The 25,675-nt window shown below is 34.8% G+C and overlaps 1 protein-coding gene and 1 long non-coding RNA gene across 4 annotated transcripts; one reads left to right on the top strand and one right to left on the bottom strand.

The window, feature by feature from the left end:
* Positions 1-17,353: 17,353 nt before the first annotated feature.
* LOC112727071 (dolichyl-diphosphooligosaccharide--protein glycosyltransferase subunit 2) lies at positions 17,354-25,078 on the top strand. 3 transcript variants are annotated; one of them, XM_025776680.3, is made up of 20 exons: positions 17,354-17,487; positions 17,606-17,771; positions 18,172-18,364; positions 18,685-18,774; positions 19,006-19,068; positions 19,195-19,264; positions 19,421-19,485; positions 20,009-20,063; positions 20,648-20,775; positions 20,868-20,983; positions 21,098-21,167; positions 21,810-21,914; positions 22,041-22,130; positions 22,238-22,383; positions 22,554-22,665; positions 22,740-22,823; positions 23,163-23,243; positions 23,333-23,557; positions 24,144-24,266; positions 24,775-25,078. In XM_025776680.3, exons 2-20 carry the CDS (start codon positions 17,608-17,610, stop codon positions 24,889-24,891), a joined length of 2,097 nt encoding a protein of 698 aa, XP_025632465.1. In that variant the 5' UTR covers positions 17,354-17,487; positions 17,606-17,607; the 3' UTR covers positions 24,892-25,078. The 3 variants fall into 3 exon arrangements, with proteins under 3 accessions (XP_025632465.1, XP_025632463.1, XP_025632464.1); XM_025776678.3 differs by having other exon boundaries at positions 20,865-20,983; XM_025776679.2 differs by lacking the exon at positions 17,354-17,487 and having other exon boundaries at positions 17,494-17,771; positions 20,865-20,983.
* On the bottom strand, positions 23,860-24,883 carry LOC140176999 (uncharacterized). Its single transcript, XR_011868361.1, has 2 exons — positions 24,634-24,883; positions 23,860-24,317 (listed from the first exon to the last, which is right to left on the bottom strand). It is a non-coding gene; the product is annotated as an uncharacterized lncRNA (long non-coding RNA).
* Positions 25,079-25,675: the final 597 nt, after the last annotated feature.

The raw sequence follows: 25,675 nt of genomic DNA, 5'->3' as shown, positions 1-25,675 counted from the left end.
ATAAAAATCCCTTAAGCTAAAATACCCTATTTAGTTATGTTAAGATTTATCTAATTATGCTTATTTGTTTTAGAGTGCTTTAAGTTTGAATCTTGTGATTGATATGGAGTCTAGGATTGCCTTTGGCGTCCCGGGGTCTTATATCCTACATCACTGGGACCTGTTACCATACTGAGAACCCTCGATTCTCATACCATATTTCTGTTGTTGTTTTCAGATGCAGGTCACAACCCACCATGGTAAGTTGTCTGGTTGGTGACAGAAGCGGAGGATCTGGATACTCCTTTTGGGTCTTTTGATTTATTTTGAATTATGTCTCTCACTTTTGTATTTTGTTTCGCCTAGATGCTTGTATCTGAGAGAACAAAACTTGTATAAGCTGTTTTTATTGTTTGGGTTTATGTATTGTCTGTATATGGCTAGTCGACTTAAACTCCGCGAGCCGTGGCTAGTGTCTTATGATATTATACTATTATACTATGATATTTTGTTATGCCATACCTATTCCTTGTGCCTTAAGTTAGTAGCTTCGTTAGTACGTTTTTGCGCTTTTAAATCCTGTTTTTGAATTATGTCCTTCATCAGGCTTCTAGATAATATTATTCCTTCTATATATCATATGTATGAGCTTAGAACTGTCGTAACATTTGATTAATCTTTGTTTTACGATGCAAGGTAAAGTTTAGGCTAATTAGGGTGTTACAGGAAGCAGCATTCGAAGGGTTAAGTTAGGATTTGAGTTATAAATTTGAAAACCTTATATTATATACCCAAAATCTGGTTTAGCTTATTCTTTAAGTTTAATTCTGAGTGTTGAAGTTCTAGGATTACCTTTGGCCTTTCCGGAATCTTATATCTTATATATGTAAGTACCTTTACCATGTTGAGAATTCCGGGTTCTCATTCCATACAAATGTGATGAGTTTGAAAAATTCTATTTCTAAATTAGTGATGATCAAACATTATTAATGTGATTAATTTTAATTTTCATATGTTGATTTAAATATTTTTGTAATGCAGATTTTAGTGTTGGGTCGAAAAACATTAGCTAGCCCAATTTATATACTCAGCCTTGGAATTGAATTTATATGGCTAAAATAATGGTTGTGTTAGTTGGGCCAGAATTGATGAATTAAGCCCAATTTATCTTATCATTAGCTTTGATATAAATAATCAAAGAAGTGTGGCTGAAATATTTTGAATGGGCCAGATTCAATTCACACTATCATTAGCCCAACTCAAAATCTTGGTTGGATACTCCAATGCTTGATCCGAAAATATTTCATCAGGAAAGTAAATTTTACTATTTGCCTTATGCCTTCCAACGGATCTAAGCTTATTACCATGTGATGGATCCCAAATTCATTCAATTATCATTTATTGCATGGGAACAATGAGAGAGAAAAAGGGACATCTGATTTGATTGCAGCATCTAATGCTACATGCTACTCAAAGGGAAGAATCATTTCAATTAATTTCATTCTCTTTCCTAATTCAATGATGTTCAAATTTCTTTCTTCTCTCTCATCACTTTCCTTCTCTTCTTCGGTCCTTACACAGCAAACCATGGAGACTTTGAGCTATCAAAAGGAAGGGAAGGCAAGCTACAAGACTATCTCAATGATGGCAAGAAAACATAAAAAAATGCAGTGGCTAAGATCTTTAAACCATGAAAGGAAAGATATGGTGATGAGATCTTGGCTCCTCCATACCAAAAATGGAGAAGGAGATTTGGCCAGCAAGGAGAAGATCTTGGAGGAGATGGCTTGTCACTACTTTTGAGTTCACTCATCACAGAAGGTAGCTAGGGTGGCTACGTGAGGAAGGAAGCAAAAGTGGAGCAGAAGAAGTCATCATCATCATGAAGCATCAAGGGCCAGAAATCCATCTTGGAGAGCAAGCCAAGGATGGAGAGCTCGGATTGATGAAGAGTGATGACCAAGGAAGGACTAGAGGTAATTGCATGTTGGTTATTGCATGGATTATCTCTTCTCTCTCTCTGGCCGAACCGGTTTTGTTACTTGGAGAAGAAGAAGTTGGCTAGGTTTGTTGGTTTCAACCTTGGAGGCTTCTCCCTATAAGGGTAAACAGTCAGGGTTTGATTCAAGGAGAAAGTGTGAGAGTGCAAGGCACAGAGTTCTCAGAGCTACCTGAGCTAACAGATTTCTCTTCTCCTTCAATGTATTCTGTTTTGTATTTTTCTGTTTAATTTTTTCATGTCTTGAGTCTCATGAAAAAAGGCAAACAGTGAGGTTTGTATGAAAAAGCCATAGAGTGGAAAAAGGCAGAGAGAGCAAAATTAAAAGAAAAAGCCATAGATGTCCTTAGAGTTCCTTTGTTCATCTATGTTGTGTTTCATGATTCTGTGGAAATCCCCTTGTAAGTTGGGTTAGCACTTTACAGTCTGTAATCAGGAAGATTATAGTGAAATTCCATCATGTTTGTGATGGAGACTGGATGTAGGCTGCACTGCACTTAGCAGCTGAACCAGGATATATCTAGGTGTAATTTTCTCTCTTCTCTACTCCATTTCTGTTTCTATTGCACAGGAGCAAAAACCAAAAATATCTCGTGTCAAGTGATGAGACAAAAAGAAAAGTCTCGTGGCTGGAGACGAGATAAAAGAAAAAGTCTCGTGGCTAGTCACGAGATAAAAAGACAAGAAGTTTCCAAAATTGGTTTCAAATGTTAGCAAGTATTATCAAGCAAAAAGGGGGCTAAGATTCAACCGCCCCTTCTCTTAGCCACTGATAACCATCAATTGGTATCAGAGCTTGGTCTCAAAGAGATCAAGCTTTGCAGCTTGGAGAAAGGATCCAGATGGCAGAAAGCAGTTGCTCAAATTTGGTGTCCTACGATCTGACCGAAGGACAATCAAGCAATAGACCTCCTCTTTTCAATGGGAAAAACTATACCTATTGGAAGGAGAGGATGAAGATCTTTGTGCAAGCAGTGGATTACAGACTTTGGAAAATTATCCTGGAAGGCCCTCAATATCCAACTGTTACAAGTGCCGAAGGAGTTGTCTCTCCTAAACCAGAAGCAAGTTGGACGGAAGAAGATAGAAAAAAGGTGGAGCTCAACGCCAAAGCTATCAATCTGCTCAACTGTGCTATCAGCTTTGAGGAGTACCGATGGGTATCACGTTGCACAACAGCAAAAGAAATCTGGGACAAACTCCTAGTTACTCATGAAGGAACAACCATTGTGAAAAAGACCAGGATAGATATGTTAAACAGAGAGTACAAAATGTTTGCAATGAAGGAAGGAGAATCCATTGATGAGATGTTTGAGCGCTTCAACACCATTATTATTGGCTTGGATGCTATGGGAATCAAGTATCCTGAATCTGTGCTAGTGAGAAGAGTGTTGAAATGTCTTACAAAAGAGTGGGAAACAAAAGCTTTAATTATCTCTGAGAGTAGTGGTCTTGACTCTATGACTTATGATGATTTGAGAGGAAATTTACTTGCTTTTGAAAACACCTACTTGAAAAAAGATTCAAAAAAGAAAGGAATAGCTTTTTCATCTGTCACTAACCCTCTGGATGATGAATCCAGTGATAACTCATTTGAAAATGAATTTGTGTTGTTTGCAAAAAAATTCAGGAAAATGGTAAAGCTCAAAGGCAAAAGCAGCAGCTCAAGGAAAATGAAGAAAGACCTTAGCAAAGTAACTTGTTACAACTGCAAGGAAATGAGGCATTTCAAATCTGATTGTCCCAAGTTAAAAAAGGAAGAAAAGCTAAAAAGAGGAAAGAAGAAGGGACTGATGGCTTCATGGGAAGATTTGGAAAATGACTCAGATGATGATGATGAGGAATCTGAAACAAAGTCTCAACCATGCCTCATGGCTGACCTTGTTGAGCAGGTAATTGTTCCCAACCCTGACACTAAATCTCTTCATCTTATGATAGATCATCTTTCTGAAAAATAAGATGCTTTTTGCTGGATAATCAAGAACTTGAACAACAAATTATCATCCTTAAAGCAGAAAATGGATTTTTAAAAGAAAAGCTAAGGGAGGCCAAAACTGCTTGTGATCTTGTTGAAGAAAATAAGAAGTTAAAATCCCAAATTAGGAGCTGTGAAAGTGACCATTCGGTTGTTGCATATGTTGATTGTTTTAGAAGGAATGAAGAGTTGCTTAAAGAGGTCAAAAGGCTTAAAGAAGACTTAGCCAAGTTCACACAAAGTTCTGAAAATCTGAATCAAATCTTGGCTAGCCAAAAACCTCTTTATGATAAAGCTGGCTTGGGGTTTTATAAATCTGTTGAAAAATCTCATTTTGAAAATATTGCCTCATCTTCCAATGATACAAGATTTCAAAACCCAAGAAGCTTTAACAAAACAGCAACTCCAAGATTTTGTAGATTATGTAACCGAAATAGACACTTTCCCATACAATATTTTTTTGGTGAAAGGATGATAGGTGAAAAAGTTTACAAGGTTGTTTTTGATTATAATGGCTTAGGACATAAGAGATGGTTTAACGTGAAAGGATCCAAGAAAATTTGGATACCTAAGGTCACTTGAGCTTGTTTTGTAGGTGAGCCTAGCATCCAAACGAAAAGAAAATATGTGGTATATGGATAGCGGATGCTCAAGGCATATGACCGGAAAGACAACCTTCTTCATAAAGCTTGATGAATATGATGGAGGACTTGTCACTTTCGGTGATGATGCAAAAGAAAAAATAGTGGCTGTTGGAAAAGTTGGTAAAAATTTTTCATCTTGTATAAATGATGTCCTTCTTGTGAATGGTTTGAAACATAATTTACTTAGTGTCAGCCAATTGTGTGATTTAGGTTTTGAAGTTATTTTTAGGAAGTTTGTATGTTTGGTTGTTTGTGAGAAAACTGGGGATATTTTATTTGAAGCTAAAAGATGCAATAATGTGTATGGATTAACTCTTGAGGACTTGAAAGAACAAAATGTGACATGTTTTACATCTCTTGAATCTGAAAAATGGCTATGGCATAGAAAGTTGGGTCATGCAAGCATGTACCAAATTTCTAAGCTAGTTAAGAAAAATCTTGTTAGAGGAATTCCAAATATCAAATTTGATAAGGATCTTACTTGTGATGCTTGTCAATTGGGCAAACAAGTAAAATTCTCCTTTAAACCAAAAGATGGAATTTCAACCAAAAGGCTATTAGAGATGTTACATATTGATCTTTTTGGTCCAACAAGAACTCAAAGCTTAGGAGGTAAACACTATGGTCTTGTGGTGGTAGATGATTACTCTAGATTTGGTTGGGTACTTTTTCTTGTTCATAAAAATGAAGCTTTTCATGCCTTCTCCACTCTTTGCAAGAAAATTCAAAATGAAAAGGATTTAAAAATTGCCCATTTAAGAAGTAATCACGGAAGAGAATTTGAAAACCAAGATTTTGAAAAATTCTGTGATGACTTAGGAATTTCTCATAATTTTTCATGCCCTAGAACACCTCAACAAAATGGGGTGGTTGAGAGAAGGAATAGAAGCCTTCAAGAGATGAATAGGGCCATGCTTTGTGAGAATGAAATTCCTAAATTTTTATGGGCTGAAGCTGTGAATACGGCATGTTACATTTTGAATAGGACGATCATTAGAAAAGGGTTGAAGAAAACCCCTTATGAGCTATGGAAAGGAAACCCCCCCCCCCCAAAATCTTAAGCACTTTCATGTTTTTGGATGCAAATACTTTGTACTTAATAATAAAGAAAACCTTGGAAAATTTGATCCAAAATCCTATGAAGGAATGTTTGTTGGATATTCCACCACAAGCAAGGCCTATAGAGTTTATCTTAAAGAGTATAGAACCATAGAGGAATCCATACATGTTACTTTCTGTGATTCTAATTTAATTCCCAGTGTTGTAATAGATAATGATTCAGATGGTGAAGAGGCTGGAACAAGTAAAGAAAATCCCAAATCTGCTCAAAATAAAGAATCTGCCAGTCTAGTTTTGTCTTGTCAGATTGGAGGAGACATTTCCATTTTATCTCCTGAGCAGACACGAGAAACTGAAACAGTGAGACCACCAGAAACTCATCAAAGCTCAACACCACTTCGGAAGCCTAGAGAATGGAAGTCTATGAGGGGTTATCCTCATGACTTCATAATTGGTGATCCCTCTCAAAGAGTAACAACAAGATCCACCACCAAAAGGCAATCCGAACCAAGCAATTTTTCCCTCTTGTCACAAATGGAGCCCAACAATGTCAAACAAGCTCTTGAAGATCCATCTTGGGTCAAAGCAATGCAAAAAGAGCTTGCTCAATTCGACAAGAATGAGGTTTGGACACTAGTACCTCATTCGGATGGTAAGAAAGTTACGGGTACTAAGTAGGTGTTTAAAAATAAACTTAGTGAGGATGGACAAGTTGTTCATAACAAGGCTAGATTAGTGGCCCAAGGTTACGATCAAGAAGAGGGTATAGATTTTGATGAGTCTTTTGCTCCGGTAGCTAGAATGGAAGCAATTAGGTTGCTTCTTGCCTATGCTGCCCATAAAGGTTTCAAAATATTTCAAATGGATGTTAAATGTGCTTTCCTTAATGGCTTTATTGATAGAGAAGTGTATGTGGCTCAACCCCCCGGTTTTGAACATAAAGATTTCCCAAATCATATTTTTAAACTATCTAAGGCTCTTTATGGTCTTAGACAAGCTCCAAGAGCTTGGTATGAAAGGCTTAGTGCTTTCTTGTTGGAAAATCAATTTCAAAGGGGTACCACCGACACTACTTTATTTATTAAAGCATCTAATGATGATATACTCCTTGTTCAAGTTTATGTTGATGACATTGTATTTGGATCGGCCAACGTATCTTTGTGTGAAGAGTTTGGAAAACTTATGACTAGTGAGTTTGAGATGAGTTTAATGGGAGAGCTAACTTTCTTTCTTGGTCTCCAAATCAAACAAACTCCTAGTGGCACTTTTATTCACCAAGGAAAGTATGCAAAAGAACTTATCAAAAAGTTTGGCCTAGAAAATTCCAAACCAATGGGTACACCTATGCACCCTAACACAAAACTTGAAAAGGATGATGATGGCCAAGATGTGGATGAAACAAGGTATAGAGGAATGATAGGTTCACTTATGTACCTTACCTCCTCTAGACCGGATATTGTCTAAAGTGTGGGTGTATGCTCAAGGTTTCAATCTCACCCAAAAGAATCCCATCTTACGGCTGTTAAACGCATCATTAGATACATTAAGGGGACTTGTAATTTTGGATTATGGTATCCTAAATATGATGACTTTTGTGCAGTAGGGTTTTGTGATGCAGATTATGCGAGAGATAAAGTGGATAGACGGAGCACATCCGGCATGTGTTGCTTCCTTGGAAGCTCACTCAACATGTGGTCAAGCAAGAAGCAAGCCACAGTGGCTTTATCCACGGCTGAAGCAGAATACATTTTCGCATCTGCATGTTGCTCTCAATTAATTTGGTTAAAAACACAATTGGAAGATTACAAATTAAAGATCAATAGTATACCCTTATTTTGTGATAATATGAGTGCTATAAACATTTCAAAAAATCCTGTTCTGCACTCAAGAACTAAGCACATTGAGATAAAATATCATTTTATTAGAGAGCATGTGCAAAAGGGTACTATTGATATTCAATTTGTAAAATCTGAAGACCAAATTGCTGATATTTTTACAAAACCCCTCTGTGAAGACAGATTCTGCACCTTGAGAAAAAGTTTGGGAATGTTTGATTTAAGTTGTATTGATAACTTGTAAATATTTGACTCTGTTCAGTTTTGTCTCGTAGGTTTAGACGAGATAAAAATGAGGGCATGATGGAAGAGCTATAATCAAGGGGGAGGCAATGCAGAATTCAATTTTCATGGGCCCCACCAAATATCTTTGACCCCACCATGACAGTTTTGTTAGTTCCTTATTTTTTGAAAAATAAAATCACAAAATCTCTTGGTTGTCTTATCAAATCTTGTTGGAAGAAGCATGTTGTCAAATCAAATCTTTCCTTCCAACTAATTCCTTGATTCAAGGAAACTCCTTTTCAGTTTTTTGAAACTTCCCTGGTTAATAACCGCGCCCTTAATGGTTAATAACTCCCTCCACTATCTCTTTCCAATCAGCATTTAATGTCCCTCTAACCTCCCTCCACTCACCTCACCATTCGGCCATCTCTCTCTCTTTCCAACTTCCATCACCATTCATCTTCTTTATAATGAAAAAGAAAACAGCACCAAGAAAGAGTGAAAGAATTCGTCTCTCTCAAAAGCTTTCCACTCCCCAAACATATACACACATACACATTCACTCCACTTCTTCATCTTCTCCTTCACCTCCCACCAAGAAATCCGAACCAATGAGGCGCAAAGTTATAGCCCAGAAATCCTCTGGAAGGAGGAAAAGCGACAAGAACAAGGAACCAAGCATGGAAGAAGAGGAAGAGGAATCTTATACATCCCCTCCTGCTTCACCACCGAAGAAATCCACTCCCCATGCATCCGGAAAAAGCTCTCAAAAGACCAAGGGTTTCGTGTTTCACGAGACCAGGGAACCCGCAAACCTTGGATCAATGGAGTTCAAGAACAAATTTCATAAGCCACACTCTCATTATGATCCTTCAAGATTCTCTACATGTGCATTCTATGAATTCCACAAAGAGATTTTGGAAAAGCGGCATCTATGACCCTCATACTTGGTGAATCTTGATTCTCTGGCTGCCAAAGGGATTAATTTACATCCTCTGTTTGACAATCTCAAATGGTCTCCATTGCTCCTCATTTACAAAATGGTTTACCCAGGGTTGGTAAGACAGTTTTATGCGAATCTGAGATTGATTGATGGTAGTCTTCACTCCTACGTGAAGCGTGTGCATATCACTCTGAATGCTGAGACCATTGGCTCTGCCCTTGGTTACATTGATGAAGGGCCGAGGGTTTATATGACTGACAAATGGGATGCGCACGTTGGGGTCGCATACAAGCAAGTTCTTCATCAAATTTGTGAAAATATGTCTGGACTAGACGGCACTGTTCCTGCTCACAAGGCTCTTGGACCAACCAACTCACTACTGCACCGCATCATAACTCACATTCTTACCCCACAGAGTGGCTCTCATAACAGGGTAACCGTATCTGATTGTCTCATAATATTTGCTCTCGTTACTTCATCTTCTATTTTATTTAGTTATCTCATGATTAGACATATGTGGGAGTCTGTAAAGAGTACAAAAAAGGCTAATTTACCTTATAGAATGTTTCTCACGTGCATCTTTGAGTACTTTAAGGTAGATTTAACAAATGAGGATGTAGAAAACAAAGTCTCTATGATCAAAGGAGGCGGCGCTGTTAAAAAGGGAAAGAAATCTATGGCTTCGGATGATGATTTTGAAAGCCGGCCAGAATCCTCAAAGGCGACCGATTCCCTCAGAGACATTCTCACAGAATTCTCAAACATGTCCAATCTCATGGTTCAATTTCATAAGTCTGCACGCAAACTTGCATATGAAAATGAGTCGGCCTGGAAGAAATGCCAAGAAAGGGTTGGTCTAATGCTAGAAAGCCTGGATGATGAAGTGGGTAGTGAAGCAGGGGCCGAGGGATCTGACTTTAATCTCTCTGATGATTAAACTTATGTTTATTGTTTGATATTGGCACACTTAGGCTCAATTTGGTACTTTGTTTTGGCCTGTTTCTGTTGGAACAATAACTCTGTGATACTTTGTAGACACTTTTTGGGTTATATTTTGCATATTATGTTTCCATGTCATATCTTCTTGCAGGTGCCCCTTTGATGACAAAAGGGGGAGAAAGTTCTGAAAATTGAAATCTGAAAACAGGGGATGAAAGGAAAACAGGGGATGAAATTTTCGTTTGAAAATTCATGATCACCCTTGTTAAAAGGATACATCTGATTAAGCATGTTGATAATATTGATATTGCATCATTTATTTCACTATGATTACTGCTGCTGGAAATGCATTTGGCATTTAGTTTGTGATGTTTGGCAATACAGTTGTTTTGATTACATGAATGCTTGATTGTTAATTAATCTTGATGAATATGCATACTCTAATTCATCTTGGTTAACAGGCTTGATATTTTTGGCAGTTCCTTTAAATTGTGTAAAATCAAACAGCTGCCATGTTTTGATGTGATCATGTGTGGCTCAAAATTTTTTTACCATAATCATATTGCTCTGATATTGTGACTGGAAAATATTTGAAAATTTTTTTTTTTGAACAACATTTTTGTACTAAATTGATATGTATAATGCTTGAGCAGAAAATCATTTTATGATAACAAATGAGTTTTGATTATCAATCCAACTCTGTTCATAAATCAAGCACTCAACATTTCAAAATTAACATGTTGAATAACATTGTTACTTTAAGCTTAATTAAAACTGTTGCAGGTTAGTGCTTCCCTTGATAAGAATGGCATACATTAAGGGGGAGTCTTGTGAAAATTTGAAAGGGGGAGAAAAACAAATCTTCAAAAGGAGTACTCTATACTCTATTTCTTAAATTTCTTTCCATTTCAATTTTAATAATGTTTGTCATCAAGGGGGAGATTGATGAGTTTGGAAAACTCTATTTCTAAATTAGTGATGATCAAACATTATTAATGTGATTAATTTTAATTTTCATATGTTGATTTAAATATTTTTGCAATGCAGATTTTAGTGTTGGGCCGAAAAATATTAGCTAGCCCAATTCATATACTCAGCCTTGGAATTGAATTTATATGGCTAAAATAATAGTTGTGTTAGTTGGGCCAGAATTAATGAATTAAGCCCAATTAATCTTATCATTAGCTTTGATATAAATAATCAAAGAAGTGTGGCTGAAATATTTTGAATGGGCCAGATTCAATTCACACTATCATTAGCCCAACTCAAAATCTTGGTTGGATACTCCAATGCTTGATCCGAAAATATTTCATCAGGAAAGCAAATGTTACTATTTGCCTTATGCCTTCCAACGGATCTAAGCTTATTACCACGTGATGGATCCCAAATTCATTCAATTATCATTTATTACATGGGAACAATGAGAGAGAAAAAGGGATATCTGATTTGATTGCAGCATCTAATGCTACACGCTACTCAAAGGGAAGAATCATTTCAATTAATTTCATTCTCTTTCCTAATTCAATGATGTTCAAATTTCTTACTTCTCTCTCATCACTTTCCTTCTCTTCTTCGATCCTTACACAGCAAACCATGGAGACTTTGAGCTATCAAAAGGAAGGGAAGGCAAACTACAAGACCATCTCAATGATGGCAAGAAAACATAAAAAATGCAGTGGCTAAGATCTTTAAACCATGAAAGGAAAGATATGGTGATGAGATCTTGGCTCCTCCATACCAAAAATGGAGAAGGAGATTCGGCCAGCAAGGAGAAGATCTTGGAGGAGATGGCTTGTCACTACTTTTGAGTTCACTCATCACAGAAGGTAGCTAGGGTGGCTACGTGAGGAAGGAAGCAAAAGTGGAGCAGAAGAAGTCATCATCATCATGAAGCATCAAGGGCTAGAAATCCATCTTGGAGAGCAAGCCAAGGATGGAGAGCTCGGATTGATGAAGAGTGATGACCAAGGAAGGACTAGAGGTAATTGCATGTTGGTTATTGCATGGATTATCTCTTCTCTCTCTCTGGCCGAACCGGTTTTGTTACTTGGAGAAGAAGAAGTTGGCTAGGTTTGTTGGTTTCAACCTTGGAGGCTTCTCCCTATAAGTAAGGGTAAATAGTCAGGATTTGATTCAAGGAGAAAGTGTGAGAGTGCAAGGCATAGAGTTCTCAGAGCTACCTGAGCTAATAGATTTCTCTTCTCCTTCAATGTATTCTGTTTTGTATTTTTCTGTTTAATTTTGTCATGTCTTAAGTCTCATGGAAAAAGGCAAACAGTGAGGTTTGTATGAAAAAGCCATAGAGCAGAAAAAGGCAGAGAGAGCAAAATTAAAAGAAAAAGCCATAGATGTCCTTAGAGTTCCTTTGTTCATCTATGTTATGTTTCATGATTCTGTGGGAATCCCCTTGTAAGTTGGATTAGCACTTTACAGTCTGTAATTAGAAAAATTATTGTGAAATTCCATCATGTTTGTGATGGAGACTGGATGTAGGCTGCATTGCACTTAGCAGCTAAACCAGGATATATCTGGGTGTAATTTTCTCTCTTCTCTACTCCATTTCTATTTCTACTGCACAGGAGCAAAAACCAAAAATATCTCGTGTCAAGTGACGAGATAAAAAGAAAAGTCTCGTGGTTGGGGACGAGACAAAAGAAAAAGTCTCGTGGCTAGTCACGAGATAAAAAGACAAGAAGTTTCCAAAATTGGTTTCAAAGGTCAGCAAGTATTATCAAGCAAAAAGGGGGCTAAGATTCAACCCCCCTTCTCTTAGCCATTGATAACCATCAAAATGTTGTCATTTTTCAGATGCAGGTCGAGAGACCCCTCACTAGGCGTCTGGAGTTCCTGTTACAGAGGAGTTGGGACTTTGTATTTTGGGTTATTTTGATGTATATGTACATATATATGTATTGTGTAGAGTTCTCCCTTATTTTGTTTAGCTTTTGTGCCTCATAGAGGTTTTGTGAAGAACTAGGATTTCCATTTGAGTATTTTGGGACTTGGATTGTATATGTATGTATATGATATTCTCCGGCCAACCTTAGTTTCGCAAGTTGAGCCCAGGGCTTGAATACTTTGTATCCTTGACTCTCTACTCTTGTTATATATGCATGTACCTCTACTTTCTTCGTACGCAAGTAAACGTTATCTTGAGTGTTGCGCTTTTATTTTCACGATTTTGCTTTAACCAACCTTCAAGGCTCCTCGAATATTATAATCCTACAACTATATTATGGATGTATGTTTTATTTTAGAGGTTGTAATACCGCACCACCTCTATTTTACGGCTTAAGCGTAAAGCTCTGTGTGGTAGGTGTTACACCGGCAACTATAAGTTGGAGTGACTTTTAATCAGCGACTATAAAGCGAAATCAATCCAAATAAGCTGATACCTATAAGTCGGAATCACTCCAAACAAATTAACATTTATAAGTCAGAATCACTCAAAGCAAGCTGACATATATAAGTCAGAGTGAATCCAACAAACAATCAACTATGAGTTCGTCCAAAAATACACTGATATAAGCAACACTTTTTCGAATAACAACCTTGACCAATTTTATTTTCAAGATTATCAAGTTGATCTTAGGACTAATCCTCATATCTTCAAATTATACACAAACTGTATCTTTCTCATATCCTACCAAGTTATAACTCGATTTTCATAAAAGCTCAACCTGCTTCTCTTAAAAATAAACAGGTCAAGCTTAAGAGCGCACCATATTATCATTATTCATAATAACTTAGTTTTATTTTTATTTAATTTAAACTCTTCTCTCTAAAATGACTATTATTTTTCAAGTACAACAAGTTGAGCTTAGGGGGCTACCACTTATTATCACAATGACAATTTATAGGTCAAAAAGTTATTTAAGTTCGACCTGTCTTATTGCAAATATCATAGGTCAAGTTTGGAGGTTATGATTTGCTATTAATACCTCGACCTACATGTTGAAGATAAGTGTGTATGTCCAACAAAATACTATCATGAATTATTATTATTATTAGCTTTCATAATTAAGATACTGTCCTTAATTAAAATTAGAAACAAATAATTACGAAAGGGATCATAATAATAAGATATATATTTTTTAGTACTTTTAATTTAAATTATTTTTAATTATAGAATCATTAAAATTAGAACATTAGTGATTCGGGTATATATATATATATATATATATATATAGTCTTTATTGGATGAAAACTAATAGATTTTATTTATTAAATTATATATATAAATAGTTCATATAGAGATATGATCATTGAACTGACTCACTCTGAGAACTCCTAATGATTATAGTTACTATATATTTGTCAATATAATATTCTCACGATGAACATAATATTAGAATTTTCCTTTGACCTGCGACTATCATAGTAATTCACAATATATTTATTATACTTTGATTCCGGACATCTAATACCCTACGGTGCTAGTTGAATGGATATTGGATATGATTTAAATACTTGTAGAATTAATGATTAGTCAATATGAAATCCATCAACTATGGTAATGAGTTCGAGCTTGACAATTATAATGAATGAATTAAACAATGTCTTGGCCAAGGGATTTGAATGATTAAAGAAATAAATTTTTTAGGTCATTCATAATTCATTATAATAATGGTAACAAGTTAGAGTTTGACAATCCAACCGTACTCTAAAAGTTAGCCAAGAGCTAGAAAGATGGAAGGAATTATATTTTTGTTCTTCTTAGGTTCTTAGTAAAAATATTATTACTTCACGTTATCGGGTCGTCAAGGAGTGTTGCTAGATACTAACATTGATTAGTAAAATTTAGTATGACTAATTTACTACCCGCTTAGTATTAAACCTACGAGATCATACACTAACGAGTGTTCTAATTCTTAGTAAAGAATTATTTAATTATTATTTTGATTTGATCAAATAAATAATTATATTAATTCAAACAAAATATTATTATATTCTTTGTTAGCACTATGAATACAATAATATGATAATTGAAAATATTAAATAATTAATTATTTATTCTATGATGAGTTTTAAATATGGATAAGATTTTAACTTATTCTATTTCAAATAAGTTACCAAACTCATATTATATATATGTATATGGTAAAGGAAACATAATAATTTTTTCTTTACCTCTACATACACAAAATAGTCTAATTCTTGGTGAAACATTTTTGGTGTATGAACTTGCAAAAGGTTTTCCAATTAAATTTTTTGGTCAAGGAGTTGACAACAAGAATCAGTCTTGGTGTGGCTACACATAGTGCCTTCATACTATCGAAGGAGAAAGTCTTATTCACTAGTATACTCAGGTATTGGCATCTTACCCGTCTTATTTTGATAAAATTTTAATCACAAAATAGATCAATTTGATTATTTTATTATTTTCGCTGTATGTTATGAACACTTTGTAATTCTATACTACACTACTTATAAATCGAAATTATACAAATCAAATGTGCTAAATCAAAGGCACGTGTCTTCCCTTTTTAATAAATTTTTTGGTATAAGCTCAAATAATGTTCAGGAGCAATTACCACAAAATCAGACTAATATCCCTAACAATTCCGCAATAATAAGTCAATTTAGTAACCCTATTATGGTACAACTAAAACCTAATTCACTCTATATAAATAGCAAGTCAAAACAAAGAGATGTATGCTATCTACTTTAAATAACATTATACTCATCTCTTACTCTTATTTACTTGAGCGTCAGAATATTTTTACAAATATATACCGCCGTTGTTTCTCTTGAAATCGACGTATACCTCTTCCATTTCAGGCGAAGAAAAGCTCAATCCCTGAATAAGACGAATTATACCTACCGCTAGACTTACTATGTAAGAATATTTGGCACCCGCCTTGGGCCGAATAAAAGAATTCCTTCTCCACCAAGATTCATAAACAATAAAGATACATGCGAGAATTTAAATTTGATTTTTTTTTCCCCAACCAAAGTTGGCACAATGACCAAGACCCCATAACTCACTACAAATCCTTTCAAATTTTCTGTAACTTACAATGCACAAAAAGGAGAATTTAAAATCAACTTGAAAGGAAAATGAAAGGCAAATGACCTTAACAAATTAAATTACTAAGTCATTTCTATCTCGGTAAAATTATGTGTATGCATAATCTAATTTACTTATATAAATATTTTATTTAAAATTTCAATACATCATATCTTCTTATAAGATATATACTACTTTATATACTTGGATTGTATGACATTTATGTATCTTATTATTTCGTATGTCAAAATTAATCAATCAAATCGAGAATAAACTTGACTGTCAATTAATCCGAGAACAAAATTCGATTTTCTATCAATTCGGAAACAAACTTAGTTATTAATTAGTTTGAGAACAACTATATATACTCTACCAATCATTATCTTTTTACATTTGATAGTCTCCATGAGACCATGACTAACAATCTTCTCTTCTGTTATTGTTATATCAATTCTTGAAAGTTAATAAAACTCTTATCTAAGAGGAATTACGACAAACTAATATTAAAGTTGGCATATAAAAACAAACCGACAGTTATAAGTCAGAATCAATTCAAACAAGCTGACACCTATAAATTCGAATCACTTTCAACAAACTGACGATTATATGTCGGAATCACTTTTAACAAACTGACAATTATAAGTCGGAGTCACCTCCAACTAACCGGCGATTATAAGTTGGAATCAATCCAAACAAGCTAAAATAAAGAATACTTCAAACATAAATTTTTATATATGCTTTAAATTAAATACCATTGAAAAAATAGATTAAAAAATATTTATAAATAATTATATTGTAAATAATTTTTGTAAATTTGTATCTTGATTTTGTTATACATAATAACAATATAATTAATTGTTTTATATATTAAATAACTTATACAATTTTATATTTATTTTTGAATAATATTTTATTCTTAATTTTTTTAATTATTGGTTTAATTACTCTATTGGTCCTTACAGTTTTACCAAATTTTTAATTAGATTCATATACTTTTTTTTAATTAGGTCCCTACATTGCTTTTAATTTTATAATTAGACCTTTCCTAATATAAAAATATTAGAATTAACTAAATATTTTTATACAAATTGAAGATATCTATAATTAAAAACCTAATTAAATCTTTGATCACATTTTTTAAAAAAAATATTCTATTAATTTTAATATTTTTGACGTAAAAATGACATAATTACAACATTAAAAATAGCATAAGAACCCAATTGAAAAAAAAAACAAAAAACATAAAGACCTAATTGTAAATTTTTTTTTACTTGACCTAATTACAAATTTGATAAAATTATAGAGATCAACAAAGTAATTAAATTTTAATTATTTTATCAAATTCATAATTTTAAAAATAAAAATATTAAATTTCATAAGTTTAGAGTATCTAGGAACCGAATTGGGTGTTGGACTGTTGGCTGATTGGCTCTATCTACACGAACCGGTGAGAAACCGAACCAGTTAACAACACATCGAGAAAGTATAGGGAGCCAATGAAGATTTAGAAAGTAGTAGAGATATGATTATTAGTGTTACATTGTCTTGTCAGGTTATGCTTTTGGGACGAGTAGTTTTAGGACATAATATTAGAATTCCAGATCCAAAAGATCAAGAGTTCGAACCTTGGTAAACTCAAAATTAGCTTTTTATAACATGAGATGTTTATTATCCCTGCCGGATATTCATAAACCAAAAATTTAGTCCATTGTACACATTGTACACTTAGACCATTAGCTCCCTAGCACTACTCCAATACATCATCACTTCATCAGTATTCAGAATTCAGTAGTGTAAGTCGTCGCTGCTAAGTGGGAGCACTCCTCGGCGCTGACCCATCTCACTCTCTTCTCTTCTCTTCTCTCTTTCTCTCTCTCTCGTATGCTCCATTCTCTTATTCTTCTTCATTCTTCTGATCCACTTCCATCATTTCTCAAAATGCAATACTTCACCACTGATTTCATCGCTCAACAAAATTATTAATTCATATTCTGCAGGAATGGCCTTCGTTCGCGCACCGTCACCGTTTCTTCTCGTCCTCGTTCTAGCTCTCTCGATCTTCGCCGCCATTACCGCCACCACCACTATTCCCCAACCGATCTCCGATCATCACCGATCCGCCGCATTGAACCTCTTCGCCCCTTCTCACGGATCGTTTCCCAGGTTAAAACCAAGAGAAACCCTAATTAAACCCTCTCGTAGCTCATTCTCGTAAAGAATTACTGTTGTTGCGATTTGCAGAAAAAATGTTTCTTTTTAAAAAAATGCTGTTGACGTCGCCACAATTGTTGTTGGGAGATGGCATTCATGACAATATTGCTGCTGCAATTTGCAGTTTCTTAAAACGATAAGATTAGAGTTAATATGCTGAATGTGATGTTGAGATTGTGTTTGTTGTGCGTAGAGATCAGTTTGCGTTGTGATTCCATTAAATGCATTATTTTTTCTGTTTGATTCTGATCTGTGCAAATGCTGCTTGTTTCTTTACTATTGTTAGATTTGTATGCTATGTTGGAAATGGTCTTGACTCAACTGATTGAATACTGTGTTCTGTTTTCATCAGTTTGCAGGATGCGTATGAGGCTCTCAGGGTTTTTGAGATTCTAGGGATTGAAGAGAAGCACCGTGTGAGCACGGACACATGTAAGGTGGTGTTGGAAAATCTGAGTTCGTTGTCATCGTCTCTTAAGGATTTGTTCTATGCTTTGAAAGTTAATGGCATATTGAAATGCAAGGTTAATGGGGAGGTTTTCGAGGTACTTATATTTAAATTTGTTTTTATTAACTATTATTTGACTGCAGTTGTTGCTTGTTTCTAAATAGGATGTTCGAAAACAATACTGTTATTTTCAAACCTAAATATGATACAAATTTGAAATGTCCCACTTAATGTGGTGTGCAATTATTATCGGCTTATTTAACTGCAAAATACACATCATTTATTGTTGCTCTGATCATAACATTAGGTGATTAACTAGAAATTTGTATATTGTTAACCATGTTGAGAGGGTGGAAAAAATTTGTCAGATAATAATTTTAAGTATGGAAACTAATGTAATTCATTTATATTGTAAAGGGTATTGCTTCAAGACTCAAGGCTTCTATCAGCGATGCAAGTCCTTTGCCTGACCTATACTACTCAATAGGAGGTTTGGTTCTCATAAAGGTAATTTTTTGGCCTCTACTTTACGCAGCAAACCCAAAGGACTATGTTAAACATGTTTTTATGTTTTTATTCATGAAGCTTATTTCCTTGGAATTTTACCATTATAGTTGATAATTCAATTTTTTAAATATGCCAAATCTTCTTTCATGATGTGTTAGTTTAAGTTTTGGACACTTTAGTATTCTTTTTTCATTTCCTGTGGTCCTTACCTTCTTTTGATCTCCTTTGCAGGATCAGGATTCAAATGTTGATGTTCTTCTTGCTGATGCCACGGGAACTTTTCAGTCAATCAAGGTTCCTTCTGTTATTTTAGTTGTGTTAAATAAGATTGCTGCGAGTTCTACTATTGAAGGATACTTCCTTGATAAATACTTTCTTGTGTGCTTTTGATGTCATGCCCTTACTCCTCATCATTGGCAGGCTCAAAGCCAAAGTGATGGAAAATGGCGCTACAGTTCTGACAAAACGGAATCCAGTGCCTATGCTGCTGGTAATTCATGGAAAAATGTTTTGATATATTATTATTTATCTTTCATATGCCTAATATTTTCCATGTCAGAGCTAGCATTTGACTTGTGCCTTCCCTTGAATTATTTTAATTGCTGAACTTTATATTTACTGACAACTTCTTGTGTGTATCTTGCAGGATTAGCATTTGAAGCCCTTGCTGGAGTGATTTCACTAGCATCATCTGAAATTGACCAGTCTAAGGTAAAGTTGGATCCTAGCTAGTTGTTTAATTGAATAATTTTAACAAATTGTCTAGAAATTTATTTAGATAAAATTAATTGCACTAGAAATAGTATGTCATGCAGTACATGGTGATATGAAGTAAATTTATGAGTGTTACATTTCTCTTAGTATCTCTTTAGCCCTTTATGTATAATAGGAACCTTTCGTGCCTATTAATCCACCTTTTTTTTATTAAATGTGTGTAAAAATCATAAATGTGAGGTTACTCAAGATGGTAAGTACATTACACTTCAATTAAGAGGTCTTTGGTTCAAATTTTAAAAATAACCGAAAGTATTTTATGCATATATAGGATGAAGAGCATTTTTGGGCGGTAAAAAATTGTGCATCAAACCTCTCCCAATCCCCATTATATATAGTAGAATCCCCTTTATATATTTTAGAGATTAGAGAAGTAACTTTCCTACATGTTGTTACATCTTGGTAACAGAATCTGTCCTGTCACATCTATTAATATCTTATACTAGTTCCGTATTGGCAGGTCAATACTGTAAAACATGATATACTGAAGCTTTTTGACAGCATTGAGAAAAATGGTATGCATGGCTGCTTCTTTTACCTCATTCAAAGTGAGAAGTTTTAATATTTATTTTATAACTATGTAATTCTCTTTAGTTGGCATGTAATGGGACATTACAATTTTTAATATACTTAATGCCCAACGTTTCTGATCTAAGTAGCCCGAGGTTAGATGCATCTTCAGAATTCTTGAATTTTGAGAGTCCATTTGATTAGGGGTGAGATTGTTGGATGTTTGTTTTAGTTCACTCGTTTCTGAAAGGTGCCATTTAGCATCAAAGTGAATAATTTCCTTGAAGATTCTTGTACTTTTAGATGAGAGGAGCAAATATTGGTCATTAGACTACATATGGATGTCCAACATTAAAATAAAGGACATATGATCACTCGAAAATGTCAAATGGCTTTATACTTTATTTTTGACCCATTAATGTAAAATATCCATTGGTCAAAATTACTTTGCATTATTACAATTAACTATTAATCTGACTTGATATGCTTGACAAACACACGTGCACATGCATAATTTAATTGGTCCTGCCATTCTTTATGTCTAATATTTTGCATGTTGAACTTATACAAACATATTATAAATTTACAGATGATGGAAGCTTCTATTTTGATGGGGAAACTGTTGGTGGGCATGAGCATCAGGATTCCCTTTCCACGACCTCTTCAGTTGTTCGAGGGGTTACTGCATTTGCTGCTGCAGTTTCTGGAGAAATAAATGTATGTAGAGTATATGTGATTACTGTCCATTTTTTTTAAAGAAAAAAGTTTGGGAAAATATAACTTTTATATTTTGCCTTTGCATTTAGCAGCTTCCAGGGGATAAAACATTGGGTTTAGCAAAGTTTCTCTTGGGCATTGGAGTCCCAGGAGATGCTAAGGACTTCTTCAATCAAGTTGAATCGTTAGCTTTTCTGGAGAGCAAAAGGCAAGTGCCTATACAAGTCAATCTATTGTTTAAATTTGTTTTACAGCAATATTTCTTTTCCTTCTGTTTCTTGTTCTTCTCAGCCAATGTAACTCTTGACTTATCTTGTTGTAGGGTTACCATCCCATTGATATTGTCACTTCCTGAAACGGTCTATTCATTAACCACGAAAGGCCAACTTAAGGTATGTAGCTAATTAAAGTATTTAAAATCTTTGTTTAGCTATAGTTTTACTTTATTAAGGTCTTGGTCCTTGCAAATTTTCCCATATGATATTGGTCCGTATTTTGGATTTTGGTCCTTGCCCTATTAAGGCACTGGACATTAGGTTTCTATCTCAATGCCTTCTCATGATATTTGGTATTCTTTGTTCAACAAAAAAAAAGTGGAAAATATCCATTGACTTGGTAACCCTATGGGTTTCTAATCTTCTTGTTGATGAGTCAAACCTCTTTAAAAATTCAATTGCAATTTATAAAATTGGTTTCTCTTCATTTATCACGAATAATTCTTGTTATTCTTATTAGCCCATATATTCCATATATTTTTATTTTTGTTTTTATCTTAAGGAAAAGTAACACTCTATACCTTGAACACTAGTTGCATTACCTACAATCATTGCTAGTTGATTCATCTGCATGCCATGCTACATCATATCAATACCTCATCCTTATACATATCCAATTCTGCATGCAGCATCTATTTCACTCAGCTATACAATTTTACTCTTCACTTATGTTCTCCATAGATTTGTGAATAAGCGGTGTTTCTACTTATTTACTGTTGAGAAAATATGACATTTATTACAAATTACAAAACTGATCAGGTTCGTGTGAGTACAGCACTTGGTTCAGCCGCACCACCTCTAGTAGTTAAGCTTGTCCGAGCTTTCAGTTCTGGTGCAAAAGATTCAAGTATTATTGAGAGCAAGGTGAGTGATGAGTCAAAGGACTTATTTTGAGGGGTGAGGCTTGATAGAATATATAATTATAGCACTATTATTTAGTTTCCCTGGATTCTCTCTTATCTATGGCATTGTCATTTTTCCATGATGCAGGAACTCCAGTATGACAAAAGAAGTGGACTTCATGTCTTGGATGGTTTCACAAATAATGTGGATGTGGGAACATATGTGTTTGTTTTTGAGGTATTCCTGTTTATTTAGTGTAGGTTTTATTCCCCTTCTGTTGCATACTTGCATCAAGATATATTTGTGTTTTCCTTTCAATCATATTATGTTACATGTGTTTGTAGATTGTGCTTCATGACACTCACAGTAAACAAGTTTATGCTACCGGCGGCCAAATTCACATGCCTATATATGTTACTGGAATTATTGCAGTCAGCAATGCAGAAATCGGAGTTCTGGGTGACCTTGGAAGTGTCCAGACAAAAAAAGCGTAGGTTTCCATCATCATAGTTAGGATACTTCTGATTGCAGATTAGTATGTCGTCATTTTCTTGTGACTCTGTCCTGTAAAATTTAGGTTATATCTTTGTACCATATTCTGTTTGTAGCTCTTACTTTGATGACTTTTTTTCATTTTCCAAATTCCATTTACTGGTGCAGGCTAGATCTTGCCGGAAATGATGTTGTTTCATTTTCAGCTAACCATCTGCAGAAGTTGCGGTTTTCTTTCCAATTGGCAACTCCTCACGGTCATGTTTTTAAGCCACATCAGGTATGCCGCTGCTGCATAGACCTTTTGAATGTCATTTCTGTGGCCTGTATATTGAGGATTTTGTTGTGCTGCAGGCAATTTTGAAGTTTAGGCATGAGATAAAGGTAGAACACGTCTTTGTGATTGGAAATGTTGGCAAGAAGTTTGAGATCACTCTGGTAAGTATATCTTGGTTGGAGTACTTGTTAAGCTTATTAAATCGTGCAATTCTGCATAGTTTATATCTCTCTGGATATATAAATTGAGAGATTAATTGAATAGAGAAGTTATCTTGCTACATTATATTGCACAAATTTTACCACTTGTAAGGCAACTGTAACCTTATATTGCTACATTAGAACTGCTGACCTTCCCTAACTGCTTTTTTGCTATCTCTAACAGAGGTGCTTATATAAACATCTTTCTTTGCCATTATAATTTTGTGAATGCCGGAAAGTCTTGTATCTCATATTCTTTGTTTGTTCTTGTTTTGCTTACATTGTTGTTTTGGCTTGTAGGATTTTCTTGGCCTGGTGGAGAAACTGTTCTATCTCTCAGGCAAATATGATATTGAGCTGACTGTTGGTGATGCTGCCATGGTATCTCGCAAAACCTCCTTTTAATTTCAATTTCCTATCTTGTCCTTAGAAACAGTAAGGATATCCAAGTGAAAACTACTTTATTTCAGGAAAACTCTTTCATACGGTTGCTTGGCCATGTCAAATTAGATCTTCCGGAAGCACCTGAGAAGGCAGCCCAACCTCCTGCACCCCCAGTTGACCCGTACTCAAGATATGGGCCCAAAACAGAGATAACTCACTTATTCAGGACCCCTGAAAAGCGACCACCTCAGAATCTCTCTATTACTTTCTTGGGTTTGATCCTTTTGCCATTCCTTGGCTTTTTAATTGGGGTAAGTCTTATTTTGGTACTTGGGTGGCATAAATATATTTGTCCTCATGCCTCTTTTTAAGAGAAGGCAGCGGTGTAGAAAAAAAATGGGAAAAGTAACACAAATGGAAAGTGAATAATGCAGTGTGTTTGTGTAGCCATTTTGTTTATTTTTATGAACTTAACATATGCTTAGGATGAGAATGTTATGCTTGATAAGTAGACGCACCAGATAAAATAAGTTGAGAACGTTTGCTTTAGAGAGAAGTTAGGTGACATGCTCTCATGCATTGCAGACAAAATAATAGAATTCATCTCAAGTGATTTGTTCATGTAAAGAGAAGACTTGTAGAAACTTCAGAATGGATCAGATTGATATCAAGACAATGGTTAAAGGGAGACCATAATGAATGACTTAGTCTTAATTGGCTTATTTGTAGACATGGTTTATGATAGGACAGTGATTTCATTTTTAGTGGGTGGGGAAATGTAAAACGGATACCTTTTATTGACAAAAGACTTGGTAGTTGTAGTAGCAGCAGATGGCTGCTTTATTTTCAGTTGATTTGATCTGTCGTGGTCATCACTCCCTCTTATCTCATCTACAGTTATTACGTTTGGGGGTGAACCTGAAGAATTTCCCCAGTTCAACAGTACCTGCTGCATTTGCCATGCTGTTCCAACTCAGTATTGCCGCAGTGCTGTTGCTTTATGTACTTTTCTGGTTGAAGGTATGTTCACTCTTCACTAGTGTAGCATTATGAATTGATGTTTATTGGTTCCTGTAGACCAGAAGTAACTAATGCATCAATCAGAAGCATTATCTCCTTTGAACATTATTAAAACTGATTTTGGGGAGGAGGTAAAATTGATTTTGCGTAATTTTTTTAATTTTTTATCATTTGATTTCTAACTCGCTCAATTCTTTCCTCTGGAATTGTTTTTGGGAGAAGTGAAAACATTTTACATCTAAATCACATTTGGAGTGTCTACAAACATAAATCACATTACGTCAAACATCAATTCGAACTAAATTCAGTCAGAACTAATTCTACTTAGAATCAGTTCAGCAGAAGCAAAATCAAATACATAAATCACCTGAACAAGTGGTGGATAGTTGCACTGGAAGTGTTCGTTTTCATTCCCCTTCTTATCCGAAAGGGGAATACTATTACTGTCTGTTTATTTCTATTTCTCCTTTGAAGTGCTTATCTCTAGTTACTTTTGCTGATGTTGCAGCTGGACCTGTTCACTACTCTCAAAACACTTGGCTTTTTGGGAGCTTTCTTGATGTTTTCCGGGCACCGGATTCTCTCCTATCTTGCTTCGACATCAACCAAGTTGAAATCTGCATGAGTGAAGCAAGTAATGTCTATTATATAAAGCGATGATTAGATAACTTGAGTTTTTCACTTTAAGGAATTTTTTTAACTGATCCAATTTTGTAGGACCCTTGTTGTACTAGTTAATAACAAATTTAGAGAGCTCAATTTAGAGACAAGTGCTAAAATTTTATGGTCATAAAGTTTTATCCTTGAATCAATCACCTGATTTTAACATATGCTATATGGCCTCAGTATCATGGTAAGCTAAGATTCAATTTGAATTTGAGAGGACTGTTGATGTTTTAGGGTGTGATTTGTTGGGAAGAAATGCAGGAAGCAGTAGGTTAAAGAGTAAAACTTGGTTCCTCCAAAAATCACGAAATATATGATAATAACGTCTCGAGTTTTAGCTAATGGATTAGAGGTTAGTGTTTGATCTGTTGGTGTGAAGTGTGAACACGTTTTTCCTAGCATTTTGTGGGCGCAGTATGCAACATTTAGATATATAAACTTGAAAATGAATTATAACTAAAAGTTGAGTAGGTTCTAACTTCAAACATAATGATTATTTTGATAGAAAACAAGATAACACGAAGCCTCTGCGAATATTGATGGATGTTCTTAATGTTTCTTTATATTTTTTTTTTCCGTTTTTGGGTTCTTAATGTTTCTGTGATCGGTAAATAATAAAGCTTTTATCTATAATGAAATCTTTATATCTTTAAACTAAACATTCAAACCCAAAAAGGAGATGTAGTGCATTAACCAAAACTATCTTGCATCAGACACCAAAAAATAAAATATCTTGCTTCAAA

Source organism: Arachis hypogaea, chromosome 12 (assembly GCF_003086295.3).
Source record: "Arachis hypogaea cultivar Tifrunner chromosome 12, arahy.Tifrunner.gnm2.J5K5, whole genome shotgun sequence".
NCBI classification, from domain to species: domain Eukaryota; kingdom Viridiplantae; phylum Streptophyta; class Magnoliopsida; order Fabales; family Fabaceae; genus Arachis; species Arachis hypogaea.
Note: the sequence above shows the minus strand (reverse complement) of the source record. Positions and strands in the feature narration are given on the sequence as shown.